This window comes from Buteo buteo, chromosome 21 (genome assembly GCF_964188355.1).
Source record: "Buteo buteo chromosome 21, bButBut1.hap1.1, whole genome shotgun sequence".
Lineage (NCBI taxonomy): Eukaryota > Metazoa > Chordata > Aves > Accipitriformes > Accipitridae > Buteo > Buteo buteo.
Window position 1 is genome coordinate 15,834,578 of NC_134191.1, and position 14,813 is coordinate 15,849,390.

The following is a 14,813-nucleotide window of genomic DNA, read 5'->3' on the forward strand; positions in this document are numbered from 1 at the left end:
TGGTATAGCCTTTTATTTAAGTTTCAGCTCAGTCTGATCTAATCAGAACAACACATAGTCACTGATATCTTAGGAACCTTAATAAAATACATCAGAAACAGAATAAAAGGAGGATCATTTTGCAGCACCCTGGCGTTCCTACAGTCAAATGATGAAGTGTCTTATAATAAAGCTGGGATCAAAAGGCAGTTTTGTTTGGGTGTTAATTAGTATTACATTCAGACTGTGCTATGTAGTGTGGATTTTGAATACCAGTCAATAATGATAAAAACTTGTAAGGTCTTTTTATCGATTTCTGAACAAAAGAACAGGACTCATCTTCCACCATTATTTTAGGAAGTATATGATATAAACTGTGTCCTCTTGGGATTTTTTGATATTTAAATTGGTGGTGAAATAGTGTGCTGAAGTTACTTTTGAGGCCAACAGAAGATACTAATCTAATATCCCAGAAACACATGGAAGGAGAAAGCAACGGCCAGCTTTGGTTTAAGACTCATTTTGGTCTAAAAGCAAAGAATATTAGAGTAAATTTAATATGAAAAAAAAGGTCTGATTACCTGTCAATTTTGTGTGGGTGTGTTAATCACCTTGACAATTAAGTATCATCATGAAATCCTAGGTGTGGGCATCTGATTATGCAGAATTATAATTAATTTGTATGTGCAAAGTGGTTACTGAGAACTGCTACCAATTGCAGTGATACAGTTGTCGTATGAGGGATATAATGAAAGTGTAATTTCATAAATGAGTACATCTCTGAGACACTATTAGTATAGATCTTGATGGTTGCAGAGATGATGGCACAAGTACTTTATCATGGATATAATGATCAAGATTTCCATTTAATACAGTTCAGGTTGAAAGAAACTATCCCTGATGTTTTGGTGTTTGTTTGTGGTGTTTGTTTATTTGTTTTTAAAGTTTTTTATTAGGCTCCCTGGGCTTTTTATTACAAGCAATTAAAAAGACAAAGCAGCATCGTTCAAAAAATGATGTAATGGATAAAAATTTGGTTTCCTTAGGCTATAAAGGACTTCATGAAATGTTCAGAATATCTCTTGGTTAGCTGTTAGGCAAATTTGAAGCCCTCCAGATGATGTCAGATAGTAAACCAATCAGTATAAGGTATCATGCACATAAAGTGGTAGTATCCTTGAATCAGTACCCCAAAAGTATATCCCTGAATCAGGTACCCCAAAAGAAAAAATGCATACATAGAACAACATAAATTCAAGAACTGAGCCTTTTGGGAGTCTCCAAACATTTGAATCTGATTGGAAGAAAACCCACACAAAATAATAAAGTGGGAGTCATTTTCTGATCTTCTCCAGAATCCTAAAGTCTGCTTCATTTTACCATCAGGGATAGAGAAGAAAAGCTTTTAAGTCAGCCAGCATCAGATTGATTCATAAAGCAAACAGGAAAAGTATTATGAGGCAAGGCTTCATGCTATGATAGACATCTAGGAATACTCATCTTTGGCAGTCTATTCATCTTTGGCTAAGGGGGTGGAAACTCTGGTTTGTCTCCCTGGGTAATGTGTGGAATCCTGTTTATATTCCAACTCAGTTTATGTGGCCTTGGGGAGCAAAGTCTGGTCTTAGAATTAGCTGTAATTTTTGCTGATCAGATAGTGGTATGACTGGCCAACTATTTTTCCATGACTTTTGTAGGAGAACTGTATGACAAATCTATGACATACTCTTATTTTTTAAAACATTTGTGTAGAGAAGGTACTTGTTTCATCTGAGACAAACAGCTGGTGGTGATTGAGAAATTCCCTGTATAGGTGATTTGCAAAGATTTCTTTCTTTTTATAATGTGGAGAGTTAGTTGTATATTAAAAAAACAAGGAAAAAGGACCATTCAGATGTACTTTTTCATAAATGCCCAGTGCAAAATTAGAAGTTCACTGTTGTCATATATTAGAAGTAGTTTAAATATACATACATATATCTGCAATATATTTAATGTAATAAAAAAGCATGCAGACCTACTTAACTTTAGGTATGCATTCAGACACTTGCACCTAATCTGACTCTTCCAGGCAGTGCTGTGATTTATCAAGATATCAATAGGCTTTTTTGGGTCAGAATTGAATTTAACAGTTTATCTAACTGTTATGTTTTGTGCTCCCTTCTATGGAAACAGCAGAGCGGTCAAAATAGAATAGGCAGGACAGAGCATACCCAACTCTTTCTTCTTTACATTGCCAGGGCTCCCAAGAGGTTCAGTCATTGACTAAGGTACCATTGTTAGCTATGGTACAAACATGAGAAAATGAAAAAAGAGATCAAACTGATATGATCTAAATGGTCTTAATTTACTGGCTATTTGACTGTAACTTGGCTACTTAACTGTCATCTGACAGATCATAAGTATTGATCTATTTCTGTATACATAACATTTTCTGTTACCTATGGACAGCTTCTTTTATTTTAACCAAAAATGCATGCCAAACCTGACAATTTCGGTGATGGGTGTCTTGATATTATGTCCTGTCATATACTACATTTCAAGTTAAGTAATCTATGTTCAATTAAATGGAGCACACACGACTAACTTGTCTCTTTCATTTATTTTAATATGTTAGGCCACACCATTTTTTAATGTATTTTATAAGCGTGTTTATTATCAGTAGAATTTAACAACATGCCCCAAATCACTCCTACTACTTAGCCTTTCAAGAGTGATTGTTTCTCAAAGTCATTGATAAGCAGTATGCTTTTTGCTAAACAGAACAAGAAACTGATTAATAGTTCATGATAGAAAAAATTATGACTTTTAAGTTTGTAGGTTATAAGGTAGGCAAGACCCAGAGATGTGCTAGGATAGTGTGAGGGGGAGCGGGATAATAAATGTGCACAATCCATAGCTGATTATGTTTTTGATTGTTAGTCTATCAATTCATTGTCAAGTTGTACTTTGTTTGCTTTGCTCAAGAAAAGGGGATTTGAGACATGGGAATAAAGATAATTAGGACCCGCAGTGTTATGTTTTTTTGATGATCCCGCCTCCCAGAATTTATGTAGATGAGCTGGGAGAGGCATAATTTGGAAGACACAATAGCTCAGGTTCTGGAGTCAGCTAATGTCTTTGTGGTGAATGAACCTAGCTTCTCAGCCTGCCAGGCATAAATATATTTTTCATGGTTATAAAGTTAGTTCAAGTGTGTATGTGGAGCACTGGAGTAGAAAGAACAGGGAGAGAAAGACATCTACCATGGCAGTCCTGTCCTTTAGAGGGGAAGGACTCTAAAGGACCAGAAACAGGACTATTTCAGTTTTGTTTTTTTGTTTCTGTCCTGTTTCAGTTTTGTTTTCTAATAAACTGCTCAGATGGTTTGTGGGAGGGGTATAAGCACCACCAAATTCTTAAATGATGATGTTCCATTAGAGCTTTACAGTGTTCGATGTAGGTATGTGAGTTTTTTATTGAGATATCTCATGCCAAGATACAACTCCTGTGTTTTATAAGAGATCAAATGCTGCTGTCTTCATACTCTTTTTTTTATAAAGACCAGTAGATGTTAATTCTCTTAACTGTATGTCTTAACTAATGCAATCTTTTTTCCTTTTACCTGTGGATTAAGATACATAAAAAATAGTATGAAAATACGAAAACTGAAATGTAATTGCTTTTGTAGAGGGTGCTGCATCAACCCACTTTATAATTATTATCCTTAAAATGTCAAATTTAAATATAATGTCTTTAAATTGCTTATTTCAGATATTAGAGCAAAAACTAAGAAGAAACTACAGTAAAAGATTTTAAATGACTTCAAACAGTGTTTAAATTAGTAACACCACTGAATTTATTAAATTTTGATGTTTAGGCAGAAACAGCAGCATTGTATTTGGACTAAGAAATTACTTGCTGGCTTTGTCACCGTTGACATTAATTATTGATAGAGGTTTCAGAAATAGCGCATGTGCTGTCAGAGTTGGCTGTAATATAAGATAGGGACTGCGGTGATGCTAGAGGGATTATAGAGAGGGAAGCACCTGTAGCATTTGGAGTTACGTGCTTCTAATCATTGGACTTTTATTTTGTTGTACTAAATTCGTATGAGTGATTAAAAAAATGGAAAGATGAGTCGTCAGGCTTATTTCTATCGTGTCCCTCCACAGGAATTACATAGAAGAACCCAACTTCAGCCTGAGCCAGCAAAGACGAAGGCTCTTCAAACAGTTATTGAAATGAAGGTATGGTCTTCACATGTTTTCCCATACATTATTTTTGTAGCATGAACTCGTGTGCTTGGTATGGCTGGGATGGAGTTAATTTTCCTCATAGCAGCTTGCGTGGTGCTATGTTTTGAATTTGGGACCAAAACAGTGTTGATAACGCGCTGATGTTTTAGCTGTTGCTGAACAGTGCTCCCCCAGAGTGAAAGCTTTTTCAGTTTCTCACTCTGCTCCCTCCCAGCAAGTAGGTTGGGGGTAGACGTAAGGCTGGGAGGGAACGCAGCTGGGACAGCTGACCTGAATTAACCAAAGGGATATTCCATACCATATAATGTCATGCTCAGCAATAAAAATGCGGGGATGACATTCAGAATTACAGCATTTGTCTTCCCAAGTAACTGTTACATGTGATGAAGCCCCGCTTTCCTGGAAATAGCTAAGCATCTGCCTGCTGATGGGAAATAGTGAATGAATTCTATAATTTGCTTTGCTTGCATGCACAGCTTTGCTTTACATATTAAACTGGCTTTATCTTGACCCATGAGTTTTCTCACTTTTGCCCTTCTGATTCTCTTCCCCATCCCACTGAAGGGGAGTGAATGAGCAGCTGTGTGACACTTAGCTGCCTACCAGGGGTAACCCACAACACCTCGATTTATAACTTCTACTATTAAATCATTAAATGCTTCCTTTTACTTGTCAATTTATTTTGCTGTGAAGCTAGGAATAACTAGTATTTCTTTCTCCCAGTCTGTTTTCTTAATAAGACTTGATTAAACGAATCAAGTGCAGCATTGCTGATTAATGAGAACTGAATATTGCTTTTTAAAGAGACTCGGGGGCTTGGGGAGAGAAGTTTCAGGTGAGCCAAAGTAGATGGAATAAACTGAAAAACAGAAACAAATACAAACTGTCCAAGGCTTATGTAGAATGTTTTTCTTTTTGATCTTCAAAAACAATACTTCACTTGGTGGTTATTTGGTCATCATTTTACATCTAAACTAAGGAAAATACTCATTGCATCAGCAGAGAGATATCACAAAATGTGATGAAACTCCTATCTTAATCCTGAATATAGTTTCCTCTTTTTGATATAGAATATTACAAAAGTGTTGTGGCTTTCCCCCCCACAATAACAAAATATAATAATAGTTTAAAAAGTGAAAACTGCAATTTTTGCATAATTCTGAGTCTGGAATGTACATCTTTAAGAAAAATACCATGAGACTTGACATAATTTGGGAGTTGGCAATGCTGCCTGAAATACATTAATGGTGGTCTTTCATTTCAGTCTTAAAAGGAAGTGCAAATTAAAGGCCTCATTTTGCCAGTGACTTCTGTTATGAGCAAATGAGTTCAGCATGTCTGAACACTGTGGTAAATACACAGTTACAACAGCAGCGTGACTTTATAAATACAGCATCTGTCTTTTAATAGATAATAATTAGTTTGGATTATATGAGTAACAAAGAAGGTACATTGATTTCACTGTTCCATCATCTGATGGGTATTGCCTTGGACCTTCCCTGTTTATTCTAGTTCAGAAGTCTATGTATGAAATCTAAAATGTGTGGTTTTGCAGTAACTTGTTACCCTAAGTATATGGGAAAGTAGGATACTGGCTGAGAAACTTGTTTCTTTCTATTAATATTCAGAATTATAAATCCAAATGTTTTGGGATACAGAGATAGTGTGTTAGAATGATTTATGGTCTTCCACATGGGTTATTAACACTGTAAAGGTTTTGTTGCAAAATAATTTGTAATTCCTCTTCCTGTACTGAAAAGAACAGAGGTGGGACATGACACAAGAATGACACACGTGAACTGTGGTTGCAGCCATTCTTGACAGTGTCTGTCCCTGAAGACAGTAAAGTCTTTCCTGTTTGTCTCCCAGGGAAGTTGGGTGTGGTATGATGTTCCACTTTTCAAAAATCTGATCTTTGTAGTGAGGGCTTTCATTTGTCACGGGTGAGGCTGTAATTGTGTTGCTGGAGTGTTCTGATGCAGAGCTGCCTTTTGGCTCTGAGGCACACAGTTCTTTCTTTCCCTATGAATACACACTCCTTTGGGGTTGCCCTGTTTAAAATAGGCCTAATATTGAAAAGAAAAAGAGACAAATGTAAGATGTTGAAATCCACATCATTAAACAGCAGTTTTCATTACAAGTTCCAGCTTTGGAATGTTTTCAAGTAAATTTAAATTGTCTTAATCCAGACAGCATTTATTTTGAAAAAAAATGTGGAACATTTGTTTTGAATGATCAAGCATTGAAGCAATAATTTCCCTACAGTGTTGAGGGTGGAAGGAGGGAGAGGATTACCCTGTAATATGGCAGTCTGAGGCCATGCACTCCCCCATGCAGAGGCTCCAAGCAGTATACATTTCTCTTTACCACACCCAACCCCTTCCACCCCCTTGTGACATTAGCTTTTTTCTGAGTCCCCTCCATGGCTCTCCTAGGCTCTGCTAGGAGGCAGCTTTCCCTCCTTCGTAAATCCCTCTATTCTTTCCTGTGGTTTTCTTCTGTCCCTTGCCACTGCTGAATGATTTCTGTCCCTTTTCCCAGTCAGTCTTCCCTTTCATCCAATGAAGTATACCCATTGCTCCTACCTTTCATCTTCTATGTGAATTTTTTTTGTCCTAAACAGCTTTTCTTCTGTGCTGTCCTGTCATGCTCTTCATCTCAGTCTGAAAACTTTGCAAGTAGTTGCCTTTTCATATAGCAATTGTATTTTCTGCATAACTGTTTTCTCCTTGACCGGTGTTTATCTTCTGTATACTTATATAAAAAGAAAAGGGGGCAAACAAAAAAGATAGAAAATTCACATCCTATGTCTTGACTCTTGTTTCTATTGCTTTATTTGTCCCTCTTCAGATATCTATTGTCTTTTCACATGCATTGCACAGGCCTTTCTTTCCTAACTTTCTGGTTTCGCTTCTTAGACACGTTTGCTTCCAAAAGTCCCATGTCTTTTGCTTCTTCTTTTCCCTTACATTCTTTTCTCTTTGTTCCCTTGTCTGCAACAGACCTTCTCCAAAGTCTTTCTGTGTTCTGGAAAGCAGAGTCACAGGACAGGAGGAGGGCAGTATACTTCCTTTTCCCACATGCTCCTGTTAACTCCCTCAAGCTCCTGTTTTTTTGAGACTTGCTTAATCACACTGTACACCTTGTTTTCTAGAGATTGTTTTGTTTTGTTCCTCCAGCCCTCCACCAGGGTTTTCTCTGAGATCCATTCTCTAGAAAGTGAGGTGTACTAGATATGCTGTCTGTATTCTGGGTTTAGTAAAGGGGTAAAAGTTTTGAAGTGCACATCTGCTCAAAACAGCAAGTTACATAATGGAGCTTATTGTGTTCAGAGAAGACCCACCAGAATGTTTAAAAATATTACCAAACAATGAATGACTTTACAAGCTTAATTTTGTGTGGTTTAACAAATAGGAAATGTCAGAGCAAAGAGATTACAGTGTGTAGATACCTACCTGAGATATCTTCATTTAAAAAAAAAAAAAAAAGGTCCTCTCCAGTAATGAAAATAAATATATTGTAAAATACAGTGTGTGGAAGATAGAGGTAGCACATGCACACTAAAATATGGTGTGTATATTTAACAGTATTCATGTAATTTTATGACTTGTGTTATACAGGAAGCCAGTCTAGTTTTGTTGCAATGGTTGCTTCTGACTTTGTGACTACAGATATATGTAATCAAACAGCAACTTTCCTCATGCCTAAATCTTTGTTTAAGTGTAGAATAAAGTTGGTACATTGAGGTCCTTTCCTTTAATTGCGATTGCACCCATGCATACTTCTTTGCATATTGTGTGCTGACAAATGCCAAATCACTGCTATCTTTGAATATTAGTGATATCCAAAGTTGATTAACACTGATTAATATAATAAAAAAGAGTAAAAGGAAACACACTTTACATTTCATTCTTTCAATAAGAAGTACTCCTGAGCACATGAATCAGGTAAAAAATGGCTCGTCTCTTATGAGGCCCCACCTGGAATACTGCATTCTGTTCTGGGGTCCTGAACATATGAAAAACATGGACCTGTTGGAGCAGGTCCAGAGGAGGGCCACAAAAATGATCAGAGGGCTGGAGTACCTCTCCTGTGAGGAGAGGCTGAGAGAGTTGAGGTGGTTTATCCTGGAGAAGAGAAGGGTCCTCAGAGACTTTCTTGTGGCCTTTCAATACTTAAAGGGGGCTTATAAGAAAGATGGGGACAAACCTTTTAGTAGGGTCTGTTGTGATAGGACAAGGCATAATGGTTTCACACTAAAAGAGGGTAGATTTAGGTTGGACATAAGGAAGAAATTTTTTATGATGAGGGTGGTGAAATACTGGAACAGGTTGCCTAGAGAAGGTGTGGATGCCCCATCCCTGGAAGTGTTCCACATCAGTTTAGATGGGACTTTGAGCAACCTGATCTAGTGAAAGATGTCCCTGCCCATGGCAGAGGGGTTAGAATAGATGATCTTCAAAGGGCTCTTCCAACCCAAACCATTCTATGATTCTCTGATCTTGTTCAGACACTTCTGGGCTTAAACCAGTGATATTACTTAAGAGAGAAAATCAGAAATGAGTTGCCTACAGATATGGCATAAAGCTCATTCTAAGTGTAGGGTATTGACCATCCTGAAATATAGCAACAAGAATTTAGAAGTCTTTAGAAATGGTAAGCTGTAAAGTAAATGAAAATATTTGTGGTTTACCTTACTTGCAGAAAGAACCATCTTTATGTATTGATCCAGCTTTGATATTTCAGGTATGGGTTTGGTTCTAAAAAAGTGTGTAATGTGTGTTTGCGGTGCAACATACTGTTAAGATTGCATGAACTTTCACTTTCCCTTGTCTTCAAAAATAAACCTGAATATTCTCTGTATTAAATTGACAAAGTTAAAAAAAGTATATAGTAAGGGTAGTCGTCTACGGTCTGTTGATAGCATGTGTGCATATGTGCATTTAAATGCAAGTTTTATTAAATGTGAAGTTTCAAATATTTGCTTCTGATTGCTTGTTGAATGCCCTATGAGCAAGATTTTTCACAGACATAGTTTAAATTTATCAGGTATTTGAAATGATGTTGTAAGACAGACAGGAATGCTGTATTATTTACAAATGTTTGCCCCCCCCCCCCCCAAATTTCAGGAAATGTACTGTAGCACTCTTGTTGTAAGGACTGGATATGTAAGATTCATGAAGCATTTTTGTGGAAACTCATTTGTAGAGTTAGTCTGCTTTCTGTTGTGGAATATTATTTTCTTCAGCATCAGGACACATACCAATTGTTTCATGTTCCAAGAGAGAGATTTCTGCTAGGTCCAGCATAGAAATAGCCCTAAACTCTCTCGCAGAGTATCTGCAACACTGTTCTAATAAAGGAGATGAGGAAGAAGTATTGGTTACTGCTGGAAGGAGGAGATAGATTAGGGTGAGTACCCTGACCTATATCACAAATCCTGCTATATAATCTTATGTCTTTTAGCAGGTTTAGAGGGCCTGACTGGAAAAATCTGCACAAATATTGCATTGTTGTAGAACTCAGAAGATGTTTATTAGTAACATTTAATACTAAGCTGCTTCCTTAATATTACTGCAAAGGAATCGTCTTAGTGATTCAACACAGACCCACGTAGTTTTTTAGAATGCTGCTAATGTGTATAAGTCTTAATGGTTTGAAGGAAATACTGCATCTGTTCCTATTTCAGTTTCTGAAAGATTGCCAGACCCTGTGCCACAACAAGAGCTGGTTGAAAGTTTTCCAGTTGAAGTTTTCTGTGGGAGAATGCTGATTCAGCTGAATCAGAAGATTTTATGGGAGAGTGCCTATTCTTTCAAAACTTCTAGTGAAAGTAAAGCTATCTAACTTTCTATCCATCCTGTAAGTCAACCCAGCTCCCTTGTGGCAGTATCCATTGGGAGCTCTAGGCTGTCTGTATTATCTTTGACCTACCAGGTTCCTCACTTTCTAGCAGTTGTCCAGACAGGAAAACTTTCAGGTTTCCTGGGCAAGCCAGCAGCCTGTCTGGTATATTTGCAGAATTGCTGGTCCTGTATTGTTCATACATAAGGGAACAGTACCTTTGATTCCCTGAACAGTCTGTGAATGAAGGTGATGTCTGGCTTCTCTTCTGTCTTGTCATCAATGATGTTTTTGATAAATTATTCTGAAATAGATTTTAGTCTTCAAAATTTGTGAAATTTCTGGCTTCTGTTCCCATAAAAAGTCAATAAAAAACTGACAGTGACAATTTTTCTAGAGATAGGAAAACTAGTTTTTACACAGCTGTAATCACAGTATGCAGAGATTGATTAAAAATAAACTTCTCCTTGGAGAGTTGAAACGTTGTAATAAAGTAGTACAGAAAATGCTTCCAAAATTTGTTAGCTATTTCTCATAAAGCTTAAATGTTATTCTGTGATATATAAACCTTCTAAAGAGTGTAACAGGCTGTGCTGTAAATTATTTCTGCCATGTTATATTTGCAAACATGTAAAATACAAATGAAGTACAAAAAGCTAGACTCTTAAAGACTTAGCTGGAGAGATTTGATGAGGACTACTCCCAGATGAGATGCCATAACAGGTCATGTAAGTATTAATGTATTTCAGTGCAAAATCATTCTAAAGTGCAGTGAAGCTTAGGTTTTGCTTTTATCTTCAATGATAGGAGCAGAAAATTTCTAAAATGAAGTCTGATGGAGCAAGGTGACTTGAGTGTAGTATCTGTGAGTGCTACAATAATTTATTGCTGTGCGTAAGCCATGGTAGCTTGAAAAATTCTTTTTTTTCTCTTTCAGTATTTTTCTTCTCACACACATTTCTCCAAATGATAAGATTTAATGACAGTTTTTCCCCTTTCCTTTTTCCATTCCAAGTTAACTTTTTACTTTACTTTTTTTTAAAAAATTTTTATGGAAAAATGTTTAGTCAACAGAACAGTTAACCTCCTAAAAATGTTTATTTTCTGTTATGTGAAGTGCTGGTCATTTAATAGAAAGATTACTTGTTTTTTATGATCATTCATACAACCTTTGCTCTGTGATATGAGTAATACTGATTCCATGGACAAATATTAATAACATTTTTAGGATTCTGCTATTGGAAATCCATCATGTTAATAAAGTTACACTAACATACTAAGTAGTTTAGGTTGCATTTTACCTGTAACTTGAGAAGTTGATATTCATAAAACCAACTCCATAATTATATTAGATATAGGCATATAACCTAAAAGCTGGTTGGATCCAGAACGGGTGTGTGTGTGGGGGGGGGGGTGGTAGGTTTTTTGCTGTGGTGGGTTTTGTTTTGTTTTTTTTTTTTGTTTGTTTGTTTTTAAAGTTGCTCCTTTGTGTTTTTTAATTGATTTTTTTTTTTTTTTTTTTTTGGTGGAATAGTCTTTCTCTTTGAACATACCCTTCAAGTAAAGAAAATACTGACTGCTGTTTAATATTAGCATTAGCATTTCAGTATCAGGTACTTTTCCAGAAAAGAAACAGCTAGTGAGGTAAAAGATAAGAAACAGCAAGTTTTGCATTCCAAGAATTTTTTTTTTTCCTTTGCACTCTGGCACTTTTTTCTCTTTTGGCTGGAGCTCCTTTTCTGAAAGGGGATGCAGTTAATTTGGAAACAAAGAGGTTTGGTATCCCCCTCCAAAGTGCATTACTTTGCCTATATGGCATGAAAGTATGTTTGCTGTCATGGGAGACAGCTCTCCTCGACTTCTATTTTAAATTCCTTTGTCTCAAGATTTCTTATTGAAAATTTTTACATCCTTTTACATCACTGAGCTCTTGTCTGGATTAAAACACACTGAAAAACTCTTCAGACAGGAACGACAGCATATTTGCATAGTTGTACAACCCAGAAATGTATCTGCCAGTGAAAACTGGTATATCACAGTGTGATGCAAGTGAATGAATCTGTATTCAGCAGCAGGCTAGATGTATTTTTCCCATTTTCACAATGTTAGCAGTAGGCAAAATTTGACAAGTCTTTTTTTTTTATTTTCCATTCCTTTCCACACACCCCCCCCATCATCTTATGACTGTGGTTTTTGGTGGTTTCTTTGGTTGTTGTTTTGGTTTGTTTTTTTTTTCCTTAAGTGAAAATTTGTATTCTGGACTTTTTAAGTACCTGTAAGGGAGCTGACTGTATTTATCAGGATTCTGATTCACAAAAAAATTTCCTGCTTATGTTGTATAACTGTAAGCAAGTGCATATCCTGCTGTTCATTTAAAGCTATTGTCTTTATATGGCTGTACTGGTATATATGTACCTATATCAGTATATTGTTATTAATTTACTGTGGTTCTGATTGTGTGATTGCACAAAGCTGTTTAGTGAGGGCATGATCTTTCACAGAAGAAATGTGCTTTTACTCTGCTAGTTTTCAACTAACTGTTTTGAATGAGATTATTTCAGTGTTCTACTCCTTGCTACAGTCATAATATGATTTTCTGATGGTTTCAGCAGAACAGGGTTTGAATTGAAAATTTATTTATGTATGAGTAAAAGGAATTAGATCTAATAAAGACCTGTAAATTTAAAATTTTTTACATTACTTTGGTTATGAACAATGCAGCTGGCTATTTGCGGAAGAGAAAAGCCAAGAAAGAAGCACTGAAGTCAGTCCTCTTTTGGGAAACACATCCATCTGCTTCTACAATTAATTATATTGCAAAGCCATTTGTGATTAATTATTAAGGCATTAATTATTAAGGGTGCTAAAAATCTTAATACAGTTTGCTAGTGAAATGCTGAACATATTTCAGTGGTGTCAGACATTCAGGCCTAAGATCACTGTACTACAATTACTGTGGGAGTAATAACAGAGAATATTCTTTCTTATTCTTATTTTGGAATTCATGAATATTTGCCTGCAGTATATTGTATCTCATGATTGCAAAGCCCAGATGAAGAGAGAGGATCAGGGCTTTAACCTGCCAGATCTTGAAAAACCTCCAGAGATGACAACACCACCTCTCTGGGGAAGCATTTCCAATGCTTGTACTCAAAATATAACACTTGTAGATATTGCAAGGCTACTTTCAGGTCCCCCTTGAAGCTGTCTCTTCTCTAGGCTGAACAAGCCCACTTTCCTCTGCCTCTTCTTAGAGGGCAAGTGCTCCAGCACCCCTGCCCTCTTGGTGTCCCCCTGCTGAACTCATTCAAGTTCATCAAGTCTGTCTTGTACTGCAGGGCTTAAAACTGGATACAATACTCTAGGCGAAGTCTAACAAATGCTGAGTAGAAGGCGACGCTATCTTCCCTTGATCTACTTACTGGCTATGTTCATGTTAATACAGCCCAGGATGCTGTTTGCTGCCTTTGTTGCCAGGTCACAGTCCTGGCTCCTGTTAAGCTTGCTGTCCAACAAGATCCTCAAGTCTTTTTCAGCAGAGCTGCTCCCCAGGGAGTTGGTCCCTGCCTAGTAGGGCTGCAGGGGGTTCTTTCTTCCCAGGTACAGGATTTTGCTTTCGTCTTCTGTCAGATTTCCGAAGGTTCTTGTCTGCCCATTCATCTAGTCTGTCTAGGTCCCTTTGGATAGCAGCCCTGCCCTTGAGCATATTGACTGGTCTCCCAGCTTGGTGTAATTTACAGGCCTTGTGAGCAGGCACTCTTGTCACCTCTTTCAGGTCACTGATAAAGATATTAAACAGGACAGGTCCCAGTATGGACCCCAGGGTACTCTTGTTACTGGCTTCCAGGTAGAGCACAACCTATTAACCACTACCCTCTAAGCTTGATCATAGAACTACTTTTTTACCTTGCTAGTTGTCTACCTATCCAGATCATAATGTCTTAACTTGGATACAGAAATATGGGAGACAGTGTCCAAAGCCTTGCTAAACTTGAGGTAAATGACAGCCACTGTTCTTTCTTCATCTACAAATCTAATCATTTTATCACAGAAGGTAATTGGGTTGGTCAGGCATGATTTACTGTTTGAAAATCCCCCCTGACTGTTCCCAATTACCTTCTCCTTCATGTGATCAAGTATGTTGTTCAAGAAGACTTCACCATAATGTTCCCAGGGAACAACATGAGGCTGTCAAGCCTGTAATTCCCTGGTTTGTTCTTTTGGTCTCTTCTTGACGATTGGTGCAACATTTGCCTTCCTCTAGTTGTCAGGGATGTCCCCCAGTTTCCATGATTTTTTGAAGATGCTAGAGAGTGGGCTTGCAAGGACGTCAGCCAGTTGTCTCGACACCCTTGGATGCAGCCTGTTGAGTCCCATAGGTTTGTATGGGTTGAGTTCTCACAAGTAAGCCCTGACTGAGTACTCACTATTGATAGTCCTCTTGCTTGAACCCTTTCATAAAGCACAGAGGCCTGAGAGACCTTGTCGTTGAAGACTAAGGCAAATACTTGTATCCTACATAGTTCAGATTAACTTGAATTTAAGCTCAATTGCTCTGACTTTGTGAGGACAGTGTGGATATATTATTTCTATGCAGACCTTCTAATTGGCTCAATCTGTGCTATGATTTATCAAATGAACTATTATGTGACAGCTTACTTTTCTAGGCAAACTGTCTCTGTATCCTAAATACTTTAATTAATGGAGATATATGGGAAAGCTCTTTGTGTGGTTCATTGAGCGTGTTCATGT

General features: G+C 37.2%; 1 protein-coding gene across 1 annotated transcript in view; it reads left to right on the plus strand.

Moving 5' to 3' along the window:
* ERC2 (ELKS/RAB6-interacting/CAST family member 2) overlaps positions 1-14,813 on the plus strand; it is a 469,458-nt gene that overhangs the window by 121,806 nt on the left and 332,839 nt on the right. The window contains exon 4 of the mRNA XM_075052729.1: positions 4,134-4,208. Coding sequence (XP_074908830.1) covers positions 4,134-4,208 — 75 coding nt within the window. The remainder of the gene's footprint in view (positions 1-4,133; positions 4,209-14,813) is intronic.